This window comes from Indicator indicator, chromosome 2 (genome assembly GCF_027791375.1).
Source record: "Indicator indicator isolate 239-I01 chromosome 2, UM_Iind_1.1, whole genome shotgun sequence".
In the NCBI taxonomy this organism is placed as follows: domain Eukaryota; kingdom Metazoa; phylum Chordata; class Aves; order Piciformes; family Indicatoridae; genus Indicator; species Indicator indicator.
This window is the reverse complement of record NC_072011.1, coordinates 50,924,105-50,947,671: the sequence shown is the minus strand read 5'-3', so window position 1 is coordinate 50,947,671 and position 23,567 is coordinate 50,924,105. Positions and strand designations below refer to the sequence as shown.

The 23,567-nt window shown below is 37.1% G+C and overlaps 1 protein-coding gene across 2 annotated transcripts in view; it reads right to left on the bottom strand.

The window, feature by feature from the left end:
• Positions 1–23,567, bottom strand: part of SYT14 (synaptotagmin 14) — a 55,199-nt gene that overhangs the window by 4,507 nt on the left and 27,125 nt on the right. For both annotated transcript variants that reach the window (XM_054395953.1, XM_054395961.1), the window contains exons 3-4: positions 18,072–18,340; positions 15,695–16,144 (exon numbers count right to left, since the gene is read on the bottom strand). In XM_054395953.1, the coding sequence (XP_054251928.1) occupies positions 15,695–16,144; positions 18,072–18,340 (719 nt within the window). The remainder of the gene's footprint in view (positions 1–15,694; positions 16,145–18,071; positions 18,341–23,567) is intronic.

Sequence of the window (23,567 nt, the reverse complement as noted above, 5' to 3'; positions counted from 1 at the left end):
TTATTCTCTAAACTGAGAATTTATGAGTAGCAAAATAACAGACAAATGCAAATACAAAAATGCATTCTGTCTAGAATAAATTAGGATGCAAGGAATTTCATTGATCCAGGATCAGCTGATTGCAATAGAGCCTTCCCTTGGGTGGGAAAGGAAGAGATACCATTGTAAAGCTCAGCAAGTGATGCTTTAATTTCCACCTTGACAGCTTCCAAAAAAATCCGATCTCTCATGCATTCTCATCACATCACGTCTCTGACAGAAGCTACCAGTATTAGTCTCTGTCATTCAAATGCCTCACTACAGGCCTTGGAAAAAACCAAACCAAACCAAAACAACACAACAAACTTTCTTTACACTGACATGATAATTATACCACATTTGTTCCTACTTTCTTGCCATCATGTGCTATCAGATAGAGTGAAAACAAAAAAATGGACATAATCTAACCACTGGCATGGCAATTTGCTTCGTAGCTGAGTATTATCAGTACATTCCTTTATGATTCTCATAAAAAATGTAAATTGGATTCACAGATTTTTTCAAATATGGCTTGACTCACTTAGGAATCTGGTAGCACCCTTTTAAGAAGGCATAATGATTTTGTGAAGCTAATTCTTCCAGATTCCAAATGTCTCTATCATTTCCAGCAACAGCTGACATGGGCACAAGATCAGTCTTAAAACCTAAATAGCACAAATCCTCATCAAGCTAAAAGTTAACTGCAAAAGCAAGTAACTTCATGTGACATACAAAGCCCAAACGATCTCAAATTATAGAAGACATGATACCTACCAAGAAGAAATTACGAAGCTATATTAAGATCCTACATACTGACTTTTTAACTAGTTTTTCTCAATAGAATGTTTCCAAGAAGCCTGGCAGAAGTTTCAAGTAGCAGTCCAGTTCCTCATTAATAAGCATTCACTGTTATTAGAAAATGTATTCTTACTACTAAAGAAGGCCTTCAGCAAAATTCCCCAACTTCCATCCCCTAAGCTGAAAATTCTGAATTTTAACTCTTTTGGTTATTCTTCCAAAAGTTCTTTCTTCAACTGCAAGGATAAATTCCAAATGGGTTGCAAATGGTAAACCGCTGAAAATGCATTTTAAGTATACATTCATTCAATGATTCTTGGAACTGACAAAACATGAAAAATTTTGATTCCAACTTTGACAGAAGAATACAAACCAGAAAGTTTAAAAGAAAGACAACTTGATTCAGTAGTCACAGTATACACCGAACATCTGAAAGACTCAGCCTGTCACAACTGCAGCTATTACTTAAGTTTTCTGGACTTTTAAAATTGTAACACATTATCCCTTATAGTGCTTATTCAACTTACTGTTTTGTTGGGCCAGGAATTCAATCACAGTCAGCCTGATACTGTTCAAAGCTTAGGTCTCAAATTTGATTGTGATCATGCCGCAAGTCCACAAAAAAGATGAAACACAAAGGGAGCAGCTGGGTAACAAACCCCACTAAACCTTCAAAGGACTTTGACATCTGTACTGAAAGAATGTGATGCTAGTACTTTTTCCTAATTGTGACTTATTTGGATAATTTACTGATGTTCTAATATGGACTCAGTTTAAATCAGTTTATGACAGAGTTAAAGTGATACAATGGGTATCACAATAACATTTAGAATGCTAGAAATCATAAATAGTGCATGAGTAATGACTGAATGGGAATGAGACTTGAAGTACCTTGAAAGGGAAGACAAGAGGCTTGTGTGATATAATAGAAAAGGGGTAAAATATCTGGAAAAAACAAAACAAGTATGATATTCCAAATTAACATAAAGACGGGCTAGAAATATAATTCATTTACAATAGAATCTTGAGTGGATGTTAGAAGGACAAGACTGCAATTTGTCAGTGCCAGAGAAAAGGATCTCATCAACTGAACAGTAGCATGACAGGACCTAGGTGATGCTTCAGATCTGTGAGTGGATGGAAAGTCAATTAAGTTGCTGTACCGCAGAGAACTGTGGCACAGAAAGAATCAAGTAAGTGTAGACTTGATGAAAATCTGTGTCTAACTTGAATGCTTTCCTACAGAATTTTCTAAACCAAAATATTTTCTTTTTGAGAGAGATGGCAGGTTTGAAATAAAAGCACGTAGTTTAATCCTTACAAACCTTTCTACAAAACGCTTCACAGATTTAAAGACCAACCAATTTAAAGCAACCGAGTTCACTGATGAAACAATCTGAACAATATTTTGCTTTCCATTTCACATTTTAAAAAAAGACTCCAGCACATTTTGCTTCATGCTGGCCCAACATATTTTAAAATAGACTCTGCTTTTCAATTATGAACTGGAAAATTCTAACATAAAAGAAAGCAAGACATTAAGAAAAATTAAGCAGGGAGCTGTGAAGCAGATTGGAAACAGCCTGATATTACTGGGTAAAAACAGGATTAAATGACATAAATCAAAGTATAATTTCTGTGTCTATAAGGGAGAAAACAGAGAATTTGGGGGCAAGCAGGTAAAAGACAAGAAAAAGGAAAGTGTGGTTGTATTTTGTCAGTTTTCTTCTGAAAGAAAGAAAACAAAGATCCTATGAGGAAGAGAAGAAACAGGAATTGGGGAAGATAAAAGAGACAGCTGAGATCAACAGGCCTCAGATCAACAATTGAAGAAAGACTTTTCATTACAAGACGAAGGAAAATATCAGGAGTACTCAGTATTACAGTGTCTTCTCAAAAATATTTTCTCTAGCACAGGGCTTATTATTCACATTGTTGAAATCCCTTAAGTGTTTTAACTAAGGTATTTTGAGACGACCATATCTGTTGGTAAGTAACCTTTGTGTTAAGTCTCTAAGGTGGACTAGAACTGAAAATAATTTTCTGAGTCTCTGCTTAGAGTTTTTTTTCAGTTTACATAATATTTACAAAATTCAAGAAGAGTGCTAAGAAAAAAGCAAAAAAGCAAAAAACAAGAAGTTACATTTTTACCTGCTCAAAGTACAAGCTTCATCATCACATGCCACATTGTAAAATAGTAACACTGACATTGCTAATTGGTACAAGATGAACATAACCTTAGCTACAACAAAGCTTTCACCTCACGACAACAATACAATGCTAACAGGTGCTTTTCATCTCCACAGATTTCCATTCAATATATCTGTAAATCTATCTGGAGGCCACTTTGATACTGGAGCTTCACTGCAGGAAATGTAATATTTAGACCAAAAGTTTCTATTTCTTTGAAACAATGTCTATGTAACTTTATTTTTATAACTTTTACCTGTCTTCCTCTGCAAACAAAGAATTTTAATAAGCAGATGAAAAAAGGGACTGAGGTTCCACCATAGCAAGAGCATTTCATGGTCAGTGAAGCACCAGAACAGCCTAGCTGGAACTGTTGTAAAATTTAAATGCAGACTTTTAAGGACTGAGATGAACTATCAAGGTATTGATGTTCTCAGCACAGTACAAGGTGTCTCTTAAGGTTATCTCCAGGATATAAGTGCTAAACCTCTTTTTTCCCCTGTTCAATTTAACCACAGCAAAAATACATTATTAAGTACAGGCAAAAAACCCCCAAACAACGCAGAATTAGGTAAAGTCTATTTGAAATATTTGTTTCAAAGGCCTGTCTCATTAAAGTAAGATAGAAATTTTCAGCTTTTTAATTTTCTAACACAGAGCTTTGTTCAAAGGATCTAAACCTTTCCCATATACAACATTGGATAGTACTTTATTACAAAGTAAGGTGGATTTTATTTGATCAGCACTTACAAGAATTGCTGCTTTTCACTGGACTACAAGAGTAATGTCTGTTACATTCTACAAAAGCTTAATTACTAATTCTCCAAAGTATAGTCCTTGATGACATTTTACATATATTATCTAGGGACGAAACATCACTTTTTAATAAATACATAATAAAAACATTCTCATTAAGATGTATTTCACGTTTCTACTGTACAAAAGCTGGCAATCAAAGAAAAAGAACTCTTTTTCCCTCAAGCCAATGCAAGGGAACACACACAATTCATGATGTCAGCCCTGAACACCTATGAAGTATTTTCAATATTTTTTCTCTATTCTCTTACAACAGAGCATACTCTATTTGCAAGAATGCTAATCTATGTGAAATGTATTTATTTGTCATTCTTCACCATAATTCCATGGAAACAGGGTATTTTTTTACTTACATATTCATATCCTACTGTTATTTTTCTACACCCTGAAGTACCAATCATGAATTCTGTTCTTACACCACCTGGAGTTAATCACAGGGAATAAAGTGGGCATGCTCTGAGGGCAGCTAAAAGTTCACCTCCTTCCATGCACAGGTTAAAATCATGCTTCTGTAGGCTTATGAAACAAGAACATCTGATTCTCTTGGCTTTTCAAAATATACACAGGAAAAAAGAAACCTTGCTGACAATCCTTCAGCAACAAAAATCTGATTCACAGCATGTTACTTGTCAAAATGTCTCTCTCAAATTTTAAACGTTAATGTTATACCGCTAATCTCCTCAAGAAATTTTTTACAAATAACTTTGTTCTATGTCTGTATCAATACAACTGAGAGGTTAGGGAAGGAAACTTGAATCCTTCCAGGCAAAAATGGAACTGAATCCAGGTCTCCAATGTTTTATATGAAGGTATTAATCTCTCTTAATCACTAGCCCAGTGCTGGACCCTGAAGCCACTGTTCCACTTTGAGGCAAAAGCTTGCTGAGGTGATGGGAGCACCCAGGCATCAAACAGGCTCCAGACAAGCTCTTAGCCTGGAGGCTGTCCTCTGCTTCTGCTCTTGAGAACTAGAAAGGAGGAGAAACCTGAACCAAAAGGCTTCATGTCCCTCATTAGTGGCTTAAGCATTAGATACTTCATAAAAACACATTCCAAAGCTAAAATACTTGCGAAAAAACATTGAGATCACTCCTGTGAAAGAGAAGCCACCTGAAGAACTCGACCCTGAAAACAGGATCTCAAATAATTAGGAATTAAGGTTCATATATTTAAATTCTATCACCTAATTCCTCTTCTGTGGCATAATGGACATTTTGATACTTTTGCAGAGAGATTTGTCACAGCTCCTCATCACTTCTGCTTCTGTTTGCCCTAACTCACGGTAGAGCTATGAGGACCGACACAAAAAAAGGAAGACCTCAAAAATACAGTAACCATAACAAAACAGTTCTTTAAATAATTGATACTCTAGCTGTATACTAATACTTGCAGGAAGTATCAACTTTTTGTTTCTGAATGTAGAACTCGAGTGTTACATAATGCTCAAAACAATATTAAATGTTTGAAATAATACATTTTTTAGTAATACGATGGATAAAATTTAGCAAAGATGTTTCATAATACTAAGTAAATGAAGGAAGTGCAAAAAAAGGTCTTAAATATGTTTTTTTCTGTAGCATATACCATTGTCACTTTGAGTCTTTCCAATCTAAAAAAACACCTGTGCTAGAATGGATGTTCAGGGCTGGTGGTGGTGTATGTGTTTGTTTGTTTGTTTAAAGAAAAATGATACTTTAGAAATTGTACAAAGCAACTTATCCTCACAACATGTGAGGGATCAAATTCCAATTCCTATTGTAGCAGGCTGTCCTGTATAGTAAAATTAAGGGAACATATAATTTTGTACTTTGTTTTAAACTTATAACCTGAACTTGCAAACACTGAAATATATAGTTTTAAGCATCTCACAAAGATTCATATTTAGGATTTATGTGAGGTAATTGTTTAGGATTTTTGCTTACTCGCTTCCTTGAAACATGCTCCTGTTAAGTATAATGTGCGTTCTTATTAATGTGTTTAACACTTCACTGTATGACCATCTAAGTCAGCTTGAATCACAAACATGAAAGTAAATATTCTAATCACATTTCCATCATACAAATTCCTTTCAGGAAACAATACCTATTTATTTTGGGTAGAATGGCATGCTTTAAAAAAAGCCAGGATTTCCTATTTTCAAATTCCAATTTGAAAATATCTGCCAAATAAATAAATTCAGCATCAATGTTGATCTTTTAAAATATGGAATTGTTTTCATTATTAAACTCCTATTAATGTATCTGAAAATCAGATTTATCTGAAGTGGTAAAATTCACATTTTTCATCAGAAGCTTCTGCTCTACCTTGTGTTTTTTACTCTCAAGACAAAACAACTTCTGGACACAGAATTTTGAAAACACATTATTTTTTTCACAGACAAACCCTATAAAATGGAGATTGATTTAAAAATAACAATTCTTTAATTCACTAAATTCAAGGGACTAAAAGCTTAAAAATTCTATGCACAGCTTTAATTTACCACAGATATTATAATATACAGAGCTATAAAACTTAGATACATAATGATACTACACAAGTTTCAATTTTAAAGTAATTTAAATTTATTTAACAAAATTTAAAAGCATTGTGGGTTTTCTAAATAAGAATACAGTATTATTAATATAAAGTTTGACTTAAAACTTTAGGATAGCATAATTTAATCATAAAATGAAAATGACAAAATAAATGTATATATTCTTAATAACGGCAAAACAACACTCCATTTGGAACAAAGTCCTAGTAATATTTCTGTGTTGCTGTTTGTGGTTCATGAGAATTTGCTATTAATACTTCGTGTCTGTAAGTTTTTTAAATGACCAACTCTGCAGAACAAGACACAAAAAGAAGCATCTGCAGTTTTCTGTAACTTCTATTCATCTGCATTTAAATTACACCTTTTTCTTTCTTGCCATATGACAAAAGGTCACTTTGTTGTTCCATAGTTTTGATGGGCTTCAAATTTGCACAGCAAACCCTAGCAGCAGTGGAGGCAATTGGCAATGGATGTACAATGGAAGTTACAGCATTTACAGAAGTGTTGCTAAAATCTACCAGCTTTCCATACAGCCACAGGCAAGGGGAGGAAAAGAGGCAAGAAGCCTTTTATTACTGAATTCTGTTTTCTGAGATAAGACATGTAGCATAAAGAAACATTCAAACACTAAAAGCTGTTAGATGTTTGTGCTAGCAATTTAGTTAAGAACATCTGACACAAAATGCAGACATTTTACCTGCACTCCTGATGAAGCTATGCTAACAGCTCCTACCCACGCTCACTTACGCCTCCCCCTCTCTTTACTCCTGTCAAATGACTAGAGGGATGTTACTGTGGGACAGCTTCCATGACCACAGACTTCTTTAAATGACAGTGCTCTGTCCAGAGTTATTCTCTGCTCACAGGGGAGATCAATGGCAAATAATTTCATTTTTCACTTTTCCCTCTTGATTACACTCAAACTGAGAAAAGTGAAGAAGATTCAGTGATGGAACATTAAGTATAGTTTATGTGTAGTCAAACCATGGACTAGCATTTGCTTAAGCAGACATTCATGCAATTATTTTTCAGAGTGAACAAATTCATAATGTTAAAATTATGAATGTATTTATCAGTTAAATTATGTATTGTAATGTATTGTAATGTATTTATCAGTTAAATTATCTGCGATTAGAAGTTCACCCAGCTCTAATTTAATCTGCTAGTGGTATCCCTTTTAATTTGAGTCATGTTTATTCTCATGATTGGAGGAACACCAGGTGTTTGTAGATGGAAGGAATCTGCTTCAGTTCTTAGAGCTATCATGCACACTGCAAAGAAGGGCAAGAGGTGAAAATAAACTGGATTCTCCAGGGGCCAGCTGACTGTTGATTAAGCCCAACAGAAAGACAGGAGCTGTGAAAGATGCAGTTCAAGGTCAGAAAATTGGAGGGCCAAAGCTGGCAAGAGGTTAACACCCTGAGATTAAAAGGATCCCTTGCTAAAAGCACTCTATGAACTACTTATCTGATACTAAATACACTCCTTCAATATACAAAAGAACTGATTGCCTGGAGGTCAGATCTGAAGCAAAGAATGCTAACAACGAACGCTTATACTGCAAAGCCCAAGAGAAGAATCACCCAGTAAGTAAATCAAAACCTTAAAGTTTTGCAAAAGTGTAAGTTATAAATGTGCAGACCAGGTAATTTCACCTGTTTCTGCAATATCTCTGATTAGGATTTCACTCAGTGGAAATAAACTGCAGGAAAACAGTGCATGTGCTTTTGCTAAAGGGTGCCTCAAGCTTACAAACACAACTGTTTCTGTGATTTTCCTTGTTCTTGTTTGCTTGAAAGACAGTAATGTAAGAGTTTGTGTACAAACACACAAGAAAACAAGAAAGAATTCAAATTGCAAGAAAGTAAACAGTTAGGAAACTCAGTATCTCTAAGGGAAACAGAAAATTCCCTTAGATTCATAAATTAAAGAATCTATCTCCAACTGAAGGAGCTGCTTGAGGAAGATTTAAGCAGCAGCTTGTAGTCTTCAAAAGTGGAAATTTCATGCTAATGACAACCTCGATAATCTTTAGTTGTAACTCCTACAAAACTGCTTCTGGGAAATTTACAGTATGTTTTTACAGTATAATTCTTGCCTTTACAGCTCTTTGAAACTGCAGTCCAGGTTGGGAGATAATACTTATGCCACAGAGGATGACATTCAGAGAATCTCACAGATAACTGATGAAATTCTCATTTTTCTAGCTTTATGTACTGATGAGCTTTTCCCATTTTACTTTTTGAAGATGATCAAAACTAGACATACAATACTAGACAGAATGTTTGTCACTGATGGACTGTATTGCTCAAGAGGATTGATTTAATCTAGAGCAATCATTCACAGCCTGTCATTTGACTGAGGCAATTGACTGGGTGAGAAGAATGAAGAACAACTACAAAAAAGTCCACATGGATTTCCTGAAGAAAAATAAACAACATTGTAATAGATTCTGAAGTCCAAGATGGTGGATCAAAAAACCTGTCTACCATTTTACTAAAAGGAAAATTTCTCTAAAAGACCTTCCTAAGCAAACTCTACTCTGATAAAACCACAATTGTACATTCTTGCTATTAACTTTTGATGCAATGACCAATTTCTATCAAATCTGAACAGGACAGATAGGTGATGTGACAAGTGCACTCTGGTTAGCCCATATTAGTCCTGTCACTTCCTCCACACTCAAAAATACACTGAGCTTCGAAAGAAGCATGTGATAAACAAGGAGGCTGTGGAGGAATTCTTCTTCATGGGAGGGAATGTGGGAGAGCAAGGCAGGACTGTTAAGGACAAATGGCAACAGGCTGGGGATAGTAGCTGCTAATGCAAGATATTCTACACAGTGTAAGAAGGTGAAGAACAGGGTGAATCTTGGGTGAGAAAGACGCTTTATGAATATATTTGCAAATTTGAAGCTATGTGTAGCTCTGAAACCTATTTAAGTAACATACTAGTTTCATGCACTCACCATGATGTGCACTTGTCCCCATTTCAACAGCCAGAGTATTGCAGGCTCCACCCATGTAAGTATGACATTATGTTTAAGGGCACTGAACATTCTGGTCTAACTTTAACCATATTCCCTGGTGAATAGCCTTAGGCATAACTTAAAAAATACTAAACTTCACAGGATACAAACTGGTCTTATACAACCAGAAGGCAGATGATGAGCTAATAAAACACATTAATATCAGGCACAGACAGAAGCAAATCAAATAAGTTTCTGCAGAAGAGATTAGCATAGCTGTTTCAATGGATTAGGAAGATTCAGTGACAGAAAGTATATTGAATACATAAAATCTATACAATAAGCAGAATTAGAAAAAAACAGGAAAACTGTCATATGCTCAAGAAATATCTTTATAAAAAGTTGTCAGGTAAGAACACTTCTCAGTAACAAAAAGCTCTGCAACCGAACAAGGCAAATTCAATTCAGAATTTACAATGTGATGAGGTCTCCTCTTAGCCTCCTCCTCTTCAAACTAAACAGCCCCAGCTCCTTCAGTTGCTCTTCGTAAGATTTGTTCTCCAGGCCCTTCACCAGCTTTGTTGCCCTCCTCTTCACTTGCTCCAGCACCTCCATAGCTCTCTTGTACTGAGTTGCCCAAAATGGAAAACAATACTCAAGGTGTGGCCTCACCAGAGCTGAGTACAAGAGGACAATCACCTCCCTACTCCTGCTGGACAGGACATTCCTACTACAAGCCAGGATGCCATTGGCTTTCATTGCCACCTGGGCACACTGCTGGCTCATATTCAGCCACTTGTCAATTAGAACCCCCAGGTCCCTTTCTGATAGACAACTATCCATCCACACACTTCCCCAAGCCTGTAGCATTGCTTTGGGTTGTTGTGGTCTAAGCGCAGGACCTGGCACTTGGCCTTGTTGAAGCTCATCCTGTTAACATTGGCTCATTGATCCAATCTATCCAAATCCCTCTGGAGAGCCTCCCTACCCTCATGCAGATCAACACTCCCACCTAACTTGGTGTCGTCTGAGAACTTACTGATGACAAACTCTTATGTCTTTATCAGGATCATCCATAAAGATGTTAAACAGAAGTGATCCCAACACCGAGCCCTGAGGAACACCACTTGTGACTGGCCACCAGCTGGATTTAACTCCATTGACCACCATTCTTTGGGCTTGTGCATCCAGCCAGTGCTTGTACAGCAGAGTGTGTGCTCACCCAAGCCACGAGCAGCCAGTTTGTCCATGAGAATTCTGTGGGGAATGGTGTCAAAGGCTTTTTGAAAGTCTAGGTAGACAATATCCACAGCCTTTCCCTCACCCAATAGTTGGGTCATCGTGTCATAGAAGGGATCAGGACCTGCCCTTCACAAACCCATGCTGACTGGGCCTGATCCCCTGGTTGTCCACTATATGGTGTATAATGGCACTCGAGCTGATCTGCTCCATGACGTCAAACGGACAGGTCTAGAGTTTCCCGTGTCCTCCTTTTTGCCTTTCCTGTAGAAGGCTTTTATATTTGCTACCCTCCAGTCCATTGGGACCTCCACAGTCAGCCAGGACTTCAGGTAAATAATGGAAAGTGGCTTGGTGAGCACATTGGCCAACTCCTTCAGAACCCTTGGGCGTAACCTATCAGCCCCATAGGCTGGTGTGCATCTAAGTGGTGTAGCAGGTTACTGACTACTTCCTCTTTTGTTGTGATGACCTCATTCTGATTCCCTCTCCTGTCACCTACTTCATGAGGCTGGGTGTCCAGGGAACAGCTAGTTTCACTACTAATGCCTGAGACAAAGTAGGCATTGATCACCTCAGCTTCTTCCTCATCCTTCGTCACAACGTTTCCCCTCTGCATCAAATGAAGGATGGAGATTTTCCTGAGTCCTCCTGTTGCTTTTAATGAATTTCCAGAAACATTTTTTATTATCCTTAACAGCTGTAGATAAGTTGAGCTAGCAGCGCTTTGGCTCTTCTAATTTTCCCCCTGCATAGTTTCACTACATCTTTACAATCCTCATAAGAGACTTGTCCCCTCTTCCAAAGACCATAGACTCTCCTTTTGTCCTTGAGGTGCAGCCAAAGGTCCCTATTCAGCCAGCCCAGACAACTTGCTTTTCTGCACACAGGGACACAAAGCCAGCTCCTGTGCCTTTAAGACTTCCCTCCTGAAGCATCTCCTGCCTTCCTGGAATCCTATATCCTTCAGGGCAGCCTCCCAGGGGACTTTGTCAATCAGTCTCCTGAACAGGCCAAAGTTTGCCCTTCAGAAGGCCAAAGTGGCAATTTTACGAACCCCTCTCCTGTTTATTGCCCATGCTGTGTGCATTGGTGTGCAAACATTTCAGGGAGGGAGTTGAGTACATAGTTTTCAACCTTGAGGCACAGTAGACCTTCTGGTTATCTAAGATGCCAACACACTGCCCTACAAATGTTGCGCTACTACACCCAGGGTTCTCACAGGCAAGACCAGTTACATCCCCATCTCCCCTCAAAACTAGCTCAGAGCCTTGTCAATGACCCCCACCAACTCATGTGCAGGGATTCTTTTCCCCTTATGGGACAGAAGAACTCCATCCCTTGCTAAGTAGACCCAGTGCCATGAAAACTTCCCCGTCGTAAAAACCCACAAAGTTCTGTTGGTGACACCAACCTCTAAGCCATGTGTTAATCACATGGGTTTTCCTCTTTCCTTCAAAATCTCTCCATACCACTTAGACAGATTGAGGAGAACACCAAGTGTTCTTCTGCGTCCTCAAGAAATATCCCCAAAGCCCTGAAGTCTTTTTCAACTACTTTTGTACTCCTGTCCATAAACTTACCACTCCCAATCTATGTAACCAGCAGGGGGTAATAGTCTGATGGCCACACCAGACTGGGGATTTTCTTAGAAATGTCACTCACCCATACCCTAGGTAGGCAGCTCACCTCCCTGTGGGATGGGTCTGGCCCGCACATGGGACCCTCAGTTCCCATATGGGAAGGGAATCCCCTCCTGAGAAGGGGAATCCCTTATTACCATTTCCTTTATTTTTTTCTTGATTGCACTAGTCCTAAATTGCAGGACTGGCTGACACACCCTGGGAAACTGCATGGATGGACTTTCATCTCCATCCTCATTCACCCAGCACTATGTTTCTAGAGCCCTATACCTGATGCACCTAGGCAACTGGAAAGACAGGGGAGATGGGGAGGGTGCTTGCCTGCCTCCCTGGGGAGGGACCTGCCTCCATTTCCACCCATCTCTGAGGTTTCCCTCTTTTTTTTCAGGCAGCAAGTGGACACGGTATCCCCTGCTTCTTGTGCAGCCCACACCTGCTACCCCCCCTCCCTCAGAGATGGCAGAGCCTGGCTCCACCAGTCTCTCTCTCTTTCACATTCCTTTATAGTCCCTGCAGTTTCTTCCTTCAGCTCAGCCACCACGCTGAGCGGATGATTCACCAGTTCACAGCTAACACAGTTTAAGTGGTCGCCACCACCCTCCATTGCAAGTGCCAGGCTTGGCACTCTCTGCAGCCTGGGGCTGGATGCCTACCTGTCTGTGTGGGGCCTCTGTCTGGGTGTCCACACTTTTTCTAACAACAGCCTTGGACCAGGTTGCGACCATGGCTGGATCTCTATAAGCAACTGACCTGCAGGCTTCCTGGACACACCCAGATGACTCACCTTGCTCTTTGACTGACCTTGGTCTTGGGGCATTTAAATACCCCACAGTGGCTGCATCTCTGCCCACACTTGTCCCTGCCTCCCTTGCAAGAGAAGACGGAATTGGCTAGAGATACCCAGCTGTTGCACTAGAAATTCCTCCTCAACATGGGAAAAAAAGTTCTTTACTGTGAGGGTGACAAAGCACTGGAATGGGTGCCCAGACAAGTTGTGGTGTCTTTTTCTTTTGAGACTTTCAAAACCTGCCTGGATGTATTCCTGTGTGGCCAGTCCTAGGTGATCCTGCTTTGGCAGGTGGGGTGGACTGGATGATCTCTTGAGGTCCCTTCCAACCCCTAACATTCTACGATTCTGTGATTCTACAATTGCAAATATCCCTGAACAGCTGGATTTCTCCAAATTGAAACACTTACCTTCTCCTGATAAATAACTCCTGCCTGGCATTTATGATTAGTTAGACATAAAAGACTGCTGGTGGTGCATTGTAGCAAAAGAAGAGTTGAGAAGAGTATGACAAAAGTGTATAAATACACCCAGAGGGAAACACCTGAGAAGGGTAAGAACTAATTGAGCTCAAGAACTATGCTGGTATAAGAACAAATGGTAATGAACTGGTCATAATGAAATTCATGTTGGAAATGCAGCAAGTTGCTGTTTTGAGATAAAAATTTGTACATTCGTGATCACAATGACCTGTCTGATTGCACTAAAAAAGGTTTGAATTCAAGAGACCCAGGATACCCCCCACTTCCAGTCATACATCCTATGAACACAATAAATTAACACTCTTGCAAAATAATTTCATGTTAAATCCTGCAATAAATCTGGTGACTGAAAAAGTATGATATAGGCTACAAACAGGAACAGCAAAATACCTATAAACATAGATGTACATTTCCAAAGGCCTAAAATTTGATTTGAATAGTTCCAGAAAACCAGAGATTCTCATTCAAGCTATCAAGATTATGAAAGCTCTTTTCCAGCAAAAAGTAGGCCTAAGATAAATCTGACTAAGCCCTGTTAAAGCAAAAAATTCTGGAATATGCTTTTACTTCCTACTAATACCCCTTATTCTTGTCCCTTCCACCCCTCAAAAAAGAGAGAAAAACATAGACATGGCATCCCTTACCATCACAGAAAATAAACAAAAATCTTCTTACCTTTGATGCCTTCTTGAATTAATTTTACTCTCCCTACCACAAAAGCTCAAGAAAACAATACAGAAGAATAACCAATGCACACATGGGTTATACCAATCAAAAGCCTGCCCTGTTCATTGGCTTCTTTTACTGACTTGAGTAAATTTTATACCAGAACCTACTGAAAACACACAATACCCTAAAAAGTACATTTAGAACACTCAAAGCTTCGTTTCATGGAGTGCTTTTTTGCTAGCTGTGAAAACAGAAAACTCTGTGCTAGGGAAGTTCACACTAAATGCATGAACCACTTCATCCTTGGAATAGATGATTTGTACTTGTAAGGAATCATAAAAGAGCTATCAGCTGATCCTCCATCAGACTTAAGTTTTGGTCTTAGCTTTTACTAATTCTAATCAATATCTTTTTAGTTACTAAACACAATGGTATTTTATTTTCAGTATTTTCAGTTATTTCCAATACTCATGTTCAATAGAAATAGTTTCAATTAGTCCAAACTCCTTCTGAAAATACAGACTACATTAACTGCCTTGTTTCACTTGAAAAAATATTTTTCTTTCTTTCCTTTCTCCTTTTCTTATTCTTTTATTAACAGTTAGAAACACCATCACCACCAAAATACACACAATGTCCAAACAAGGATGCCCTTGTTAGGTCACCTTCTCTTTCCCCATTATTTTGTCTGTTATTCAGTACATACAGAGCTCTTAAGCACTGAACATTTGAGCACTACAAGTCTAGATAGCCCTGACTACAACATTATGAACATTCTCTTTCTGGATGAAAACATGCCTAAATACTTACAAGAATAGAAAAAAGGTGATGCTGATGACTACCCATATAGTAATCTCTTGCAGTTTTTCATAGTGATACTTAAGCTTACCTTTAATTACTGTGGCTTTGCTTTATTAAAAATATTAAATTATTTAGGGAGAAAAAAAAATTGTTCAGCAGATAGGCAGAGTTTTTTTTCCAGAAAATAAAAATCCTTTTCAGTTTGAACTACATATTACACTCTTTCACTTCAGACTGAACCAGAAATCAATTATTTACGAAGTTCTAATCTGAAGTTATTAAAAATGGCTTTGCATTCTCAGAATTCCTCTTTCATATCTTTCTTTCCTGAAAGGAAAATATCTATTGCAACCAAGCTTCAATTGCAACAGATGGAGTGCACTTGCTAATACAGCTTTTGTTTTTTTTTTTTTTAATTTTTATTGAAATGCTGTGGATAGCAGAGTAAAGATTGTATTATGAAACACATATATATATTTCCATGTATACATATATTTACTACTATATCCCTATTTATAGACTGGATATTTCTGATTAATTATAAGGAAAAATATAGGCAGCTTTTCCAGGTGGGAAATGAATGTACTTACAGAATCTCTAAGGAAATTATCATTGTGTTAATATGGTGTTATCACTGTGCAAAAAAAAAAAAAAATCAAGTGGATGTGATGACTCTATAATGCACTTTTGTTACAAGATTCGGGGTGCCGTGTATCACTGCATTCTTATTTTGCTTCAGTTAATACTTACAGAAACACTGTAAGAAGGTTCCAGTATCACTGGCACTGACATCTTCCCCTGAAGATTCAATTTTGTTAAGTAAAAAATCTTTTCTCCCACAATCCTTTCTTTTTTCATGCGACGTACGCTGTACAGTCTGAAGCGAACCGCATAATTCCCAATCATCTCCGACTCAACGTGATTAAATTTGAATGTCTCTGTGAAGACAGGGCATGGTCCCCGTTGGATGCTGGTTTTTGCTCTCTGCTTCTTTATAGGGAGAAGAACTAGGTGTACTTGCCACGAGCTTCCACCTGGCCTGCTGTATGTGGGAACGTCTGTGACAGCTGTCACCGTCACCAAAAGTTTCTGTTCCTGTGAGTCATAGTCAAAAGTCACATCCAGTGTGCCATATTTAGCTACTGGCTCAGGATCAAAAGGTTTAGGAAGCTGTGAAGATGATCCTTGAGCTGACATATCCTGAAGAAAAAGAATAAAAGCTATTTATTTATTTATTTATTGTATTCTATTACTAAATCTACCATAGAAATATATGACTTTCTCTAAGCAATATGAAAAGACTACGATCTTTTTGTTCACTTCATAAACAAGGCAATTAAACAATGAAAGTCTGAGGAGATGTCTGACTAGCAGCTGAGAAGAAATCAAGACATTACCTGGACAATACCACCAAAAGCCAGAAGCCAATCAAATAGAACTCATATTATATTACGCTGTTATTTATGATCTCTGCTTCTGTGCCCCACATGCTATATTGTACATACATTTATTATGAGACAGAACTACCTTATTTCAGTGTGAGTATGCACACATTTTTAAGACAACATATTACATTGCTTTAAGAGTGGGACAGCGATTGAGAGCACAGCAATGCACCACCAAAGAGTATAGCACCTACTTGCACTTGCAGCTCTTGTTGCAGTCCTCAAGAGTTCTATGAATGTGCCCAAAAATACCATGATATTAACAGAATATTACCGGAACTATGTAAGATGGATCTGTTTTGAACATATCTTTTGAACTTTCTGTGAACAGCATCAGTCCTAGAACTATATTTTAAACTTCATTTTAAGATCACTGTCACTTAAAATTTTGAACAGAATATTGATTCCCTGTATTGTTACAACAGTTTGATAGTAATACTGAAACAAAACTTATTTTTACAAGTACAGATCAACCCATTGATCATATAATAAGTTATTTCAAGTATGAAAACCAAATCTTTTTTTCCTGTGCATTTTCATATTATAACAGATACACTTGTTCATGTAAATTAATAGATGCCACAATAAAGCCTTTTGGACTAAAAAAACGTTATGCTCTTATTTTAAACTGGTTGTTACATAGCTATGGGAATTCATGCCTCCAAAAGCTTCATTCCTTAAGTTGTTGTGTGGCTATAAAACAAGTTGGCAGTATTCTGCACTCTTATTGAGTGTGCTTACATTAATGACTCGTGTAGCACAAACCAGTTAGCACCAGGACTAGGTTTGCTGCAATCTGTTCGGGTTCAAGGGCCGTAAGTGCACACTATGTCTTTAGCCGTAATGAAGTTTATACAGATTGCAGTCCTAGCTGATCTCCAGGTAAACATAGGCAGGTAGAGACTGGAGGACCTTGCAACTGAACCTTCCAGATATTGCACCAACACCCCAGGTATGCAACATCAACTTAGCACGAGGTAAAATAAGACAGAAATGTCAGCTGGCACATCAGAACTGAGCCTCATCTGCACTTCAAAACGTCCTGTAGAGGTGAAAGACAGATTTGTACAAAAAAGCCTCTTCTGCACATGACATCACTAATGTAGACTTATCCATAGATGTCAGTGCAGTAACCCTTGTTAAAGCTATTTCAAGGAAATATGTGTCAGAAAAAAGGATTTCTTCATAGTAAAAATAAATAGTTATCGTTATATTTTCTGCCATAATTCCTTTATGGCAGAAAAAAGGAAAATTAAATGGAAGACATCTCTAAATTACCATCAACCATTTAAAAAATTATTTGTAATTTTTTTTCATGAAAGATGTTTTATATTATGCGATGTTCAGTTTGAAAAGCATTAATGGAGTGTTTTGGTTTTTTAATTCAGGTTGATTGAAAAATTGTGTGGAAGAAAAAGAATTCTGACTACAGTCCTTACAGTATGATGAAGTTTTTTTGACTGGTTTAAAAAACAATTCACTCCTAGGACTCTGATTGAAAGTTAAGATGCCATAAAGATAACTATAAAGTAGAATCTGAAATCCTATTGTAATATTTCCTGACAAACTATCTGAAGGCTAGAATGCTAGTGTTCGTGCAACTGTGCATTAATCTTTAGACAAAAAAGCCCTCAAAAGTTTGCACCACACAATGCCTCAGAAACTCAACTGTTTTCATTTACCTCTGGACTGAGAACAGCTGTGCTATCACTTGGTACATCCTCTTCATATCCTTTGTTATGAAAGCTTTCTATTTCGTGTCCCGTGCTTCCCTCACTTGGGCACTTATATGAACATCTGGGACTGTTGCTACACTGTGAAAATTCACATTTGCTGTCTCCGACTTCAGAAGGCGTACATGAAAGATGAGGAGAACCACTATCATCCTGGTAAGGAGGTGGCTGCAGTTCATCTAGTGGAGGTGTTCTTCTCATCCTCTGAATGCAGTTCACTGAGAATAAGTGAAAATTCTTTAATGACTTTCTGATTATTTAATGTTGAAACAGTTCTGCAGACAATGGTTAAGTATAAGTATCTGGACAGAGTATTAAAAAGTAAGTAATTTTTCTTTTCACTACATTTCAAAGTAGATAATAAATACTACTGAAAATTATTTGCTAAGAGAAATGGAAATGAATGATTTCTCAAATGAAAGATTTAGATAAATGTAAAGTATTAAGTATATAGTCACAATGGGCTGTGTAAACCATATATAAATAAACAATGCACAAATATGACATGAAAAAAAATCTAGCCTTGAATTTCAGGGATGCTTACCTTGTAAAAAAACCTTTGGATATCTTAAGTCAGATTCTGTACAGGTGGAATGTAGACCAATTAAGAGAAACAAATGCACTCCCTAAAGCCATAATATCAAACTTCCCATTTCATTACCTCCCATGCAGTTGTCCACCCTAAGAGATACTAAATTAAACTCTGAAGACAAATAACGTACTAAGAAAGGCTGACACAAGCCTTTTTACAACAGTGAACTCTGCTCACTAGTGAGTTTAACAAGTGAAGCAGTGTCACAAATTCTTTGTTACTTGTTAAGGACAGATAAAGGGTACATATAAGGTGTCTAGAAGTTAGACATTAGATCCAGTCGCTAGACAGTGTGGGGAAAAGGATCACGAGCAATCTTGTATTTGGGATGAACACTTGGCACTGATCATCTTTGCTTCTCACACTAGACAGAGGTAGAAACATATATCTCCTCAGCAAGAAGTTACTTGAAAATAATTAAAGCTAAATTTTTGATCTCTTATTTTACTAAGCAGCATTACACAGTTGACTAGAATTGGGAAAAGGCAACAAGGTGTGCAGTAGCTGGAATGAAAGGAAGAGCAAGGATAGATAAAATCTGAATCACATTTTGTTCGTATCTTCTGTAGAGGTTTTCATGAAGATTCCAATGCCTTTTACACATAGAATTACATTACAAAAATACTAAAAAATTCAAAGCTACAGTGCTCACTGGTGTCCCACATACTGTTTTCACTCACAGAAAAATGAACCAAACAAGGAAGTTAACAGAAGTATTAATATTAGAACAGTATTAGATTTGATTTCAGATTAATTTAAGAAAGAAATTGATCTTTCCAAGATGACAAGGGTGGTACATTTTAGTTCCATCACCAAATTTTTGCACAGGATTGCCCTGCCCGTGTCCTAAACTGTCACCAAGTACTTCAACATTTTAACTGCTTCTTAGGTAATTATCAGTTGTTCAACATACCACATAAGCAAAGACAGTATGTGTAAGTTACCCTTTATGGAACAGGGTCAAAAACACAGTAATGTGGCTCTCTTGGGAAACAAATTGTCTTATCAAAAGGCTCCCTTTTGTTCTTCTTTCGTTTGGAAGCCCAAACCACAGTGTTTCCAGTGCACACTGCCATGGGAGGTGAATCCAGGCATGCTGGCTATAAGGGAGCCAATGTGCATTGTAGATCCCCAGATGGACAACCGAAAACCAGAAACAGGACAGCTCATTGTGGAGGATATCTACTGCACAGATAAACACTGGCCTCAAAGATAATGGCAGTGCAGGGCTCTTCTCTATTTCACTGGTCTCCTAATGTAACTCCTCTTAGCATTAGCTAAGGCAAAGAGTAATTAAAACACTCATACCTGATGATACCATTGTCAGGAATCCCCTCTTCTCTGATAAACCGATCAGAGCAAGCCTACCATTGAATTACTGTTACAGTACTCTTGCAAAAAGTTTTCTGCTCTTAGTTAGCCCAATGTCACTAACTCTTGAAATTCCAGCCCCACATGGCTTGAAAGGAAAATAGAGCAGGCAGGGAATCCCATACTCAAAATGTAGCCATCAGTCCAACAGACACACACATAAAAGCTTACACATGAAACTGAGCTAGGTAGTACAGACAGAATCTTGAAATCACCATGCAGGAAGAGTGAGAAAGCTTTATGTGCAGAACATAGTGAGATATGGGAAAGCACTGTTTTCTTCTTTCTTTTTTTTTTTTTTAATATTAAGCAATTTGTGCCCATGAAACTTGAAACATGTTTTTAGAATATAACCTCATATTTTATCAATAATAAATCAATAATACACATGCTTTGACTCTCTATCCCATGAAAACAGAACTTCCTTTTCACAATTTGTATAATTAAATATTACAGGAAATTTAGAACAACATTTCTGCTCATTGTTGGTAAAAGGCAACAAACTATTAAATGAGACAACATCGCCATGTAGCTGCAACCTGATTTCTTTTCACTTGTAACCAGGTCTGTAAAGACCTTTTAATTCACAGCTTTTCCACAATCTAACAAAATGAAAATGTGTCTGGGTAACTATCAACACCACTATTGTCTTACATGAGTAAATAACTGACTGTGTGACTCACTTTCTTCACTTTGACGAACTCCATTATATGTCCCTATGGGAAAACTCTGCACAGGCTGTGTGACAGAGAGGGTACTTTTAATGTAGGCAGGGAAGAAGTGAAGAAAAGAAAATTCTTATTAACCAGCTATGACTCAGTCTCAGAAAAAGTGGAAACATTGGACAGACATTATCTATTTAGTTTTTAAAGTTTAGTTTATCAAACAGAAATAGCATGTAAATTCTTACAACAAATTTCAAAGTCTAAGGACACCTCTGTCTAAACAGGTGTAAAGCTATTTCTGAACAAAAGGTTTCTCTACATAAAAAGATATTGATGTTTTCAGATTATTTTAAAGTGAAAATGCCTCATTTTATATTAATTTACCCCTCCTCATAGTAAATGATGCAATAAAATGATGATTGCTTGTTATGGCTCTCTGAGAACACTGCACACTTGAATTACATGAAGACATTCTGATTACTGATGATATAAAAGAAAGTATATCATCAGACAAAAGTGAATACAGCAACACTGAATATCTGATACTGGGGATTCTCCTTAAAAATTACACAGAAGTAACAACTAACTCAAACAATTGATTTGCCAATGAAATTTTGCATATGTATCAAAGCTTTAAATAAATAAATAAAAACACTGCTAATGCATGCCAGCCTATCACTGATTGTGTTGGAGAGAAATATCTGGATCTGAAAGGAAAGCCTGTGCTGAAGTGTTTGCATATTTACAGTAGAACCACTGTTTGTAACATACCTTGTACTTTTCATTTAGGGTGTTAGACTCAGTTACACTTGTGCATACTTGTACACTGTGTCAAATCCAAGGAAGACCGTCCAATGACCACTGAACATTGCTAGTTAACATCTCCTAAAGAGCTACTCTTAACAAGCAAATGGTTACAGTGAAAATCTAAAATTAATTGTTGCATTGTTTCTATGCAAGTTTCCCAAGAAACTTTGCACTTAAACCAGATAGAAAATATTTTCATGCCAAATCACCCAATTAAAATAATCAAATTTCCATACTGGTTTGGGCTAAACAGGGTGAAAACAAGCCAACATATATCCCAAACCTGGAAGAAATAAATAATCACAGAGAAACAAAACTGAGTTTAGCCTGAGGTTCAGAAAATGCCAGAACAAAGATCCCACATCCAGTCTTCCACCCAAAAGATGAGAAATAAATTTGCATTTTGATAACAAGAATGAAACTAAGTTGTTTAGTAACAAAAGTTTCATAAACTCTAAATTGAGAAGACAGGGTATTGCTGTCAGTTAGCAGATTTGACCATCAGTCTTTTAAGTGTTAACTGTTTTAATTGTAATTTTCATTTGTTAGTGGGCTGGGAGAATACTCATACAGCGGTAATAGTAAAGTCCTTGCTCAACAGCCAAAGAAACCAGAACTACAAGTGAAATGGTGGCACACTCAGAAATTACAGCATGTAAATAGTCATTAGCACATTTAAGTCAGAAGTAAATGAATACCTTCTTTTATTACTGATTGTTAAACAGTAAGGGTCAATACTAAGTCTTCGTGGAAGACACTGATTGAAAGCAAAGGGTAGATGATACATATCTTGCCATCAATCTCAAGGGGCTGTCAGTAAAATCTGACACAGTAACCTAGGCCAAAATGAGCATTCCTGGACTAGATAACTGTGAGAAAATACTCAAACCTTTTCAGTCATTTTTCTGAGTGGAATCACAATGTAAAGATACACAAGCTCACTGTAACGAATGTGGGGGTTTTACGTTTCCCATTACTATTTGAACTTTCATCTTCCAGTGCTCCTCGTATTTCTTTTCTGCCCTGGTTCCTTGCAGAGCATGCTATGCTGCACAAGGTTGCACTGTGAAGTTGGAGAGATTTCTTTCCATGTTTACAATGTTTAGACTTTGTCATCTTCATTAATTTCCCATGGTTATTATAAGCAGCATAAACCTATCTTTCCTTAGCCTGTATTTCCTGAGTAATTCCAAAAGCATCCATCTCTTAAGCTATGGGAGAAGAAGCTATCCTAGTGGCTTAATTCCCCCTGTCTCATAAGCAGTAATTAACTACACTTTTGCAACTTGAAGTTTCTCATATATATTACTTATATAAATATTCATACTACAGTGGGAGGCAGCATTAACACAAAACGTCTTTGGGAATCTGGTTTTCAGTTCCTTTAAAACAAATAATCACTATATAAATTAATAATCTCTGCCAGTCGTATTTTGTAATTATCAGAATATCTTCATACTCAAACAGTATATTTTCTTCCTCTATTTCCACATACACTATGCTTGATAATTATTTTTTTAAATCTAACATAAATTTCAGATTTTCAAGCCTTCAAGGGGTTCTATGTAAATGTTAAGACAATTTAAATAAAACATAAAATGAAATATATGTTTAAAAATTAAAGAAACCTTTCTTACTCTGAATGATTAAATATCCTTAGAGATTTCCAGTCTTCAGCACAGACAGTCCAAATGGAATTTTCATGTTTGAATTTTTCTACCATCCAAAAATATTATGTTGACTGGATTACCACACATTACAAGGAGCATAAAATATAAATATTAAATATTGAAAGAAACCTCAGGGCTCTCCTTCCTTTAAAATGAAAAGCTTACATGCCTCTTTGTAAGGAAAAAAACCTCGCCAACATATAATTTAAAAAATAAAACAAATTACCTTGGCATTATTCTATTTCTTTTCCACAAGAGTTATGGCACAAGTCTTGCTTAATAAAAAAAGGCAAATATAGGAGTTGTATGAGGTCATTATGGACCACAGAAAAGAAAAATC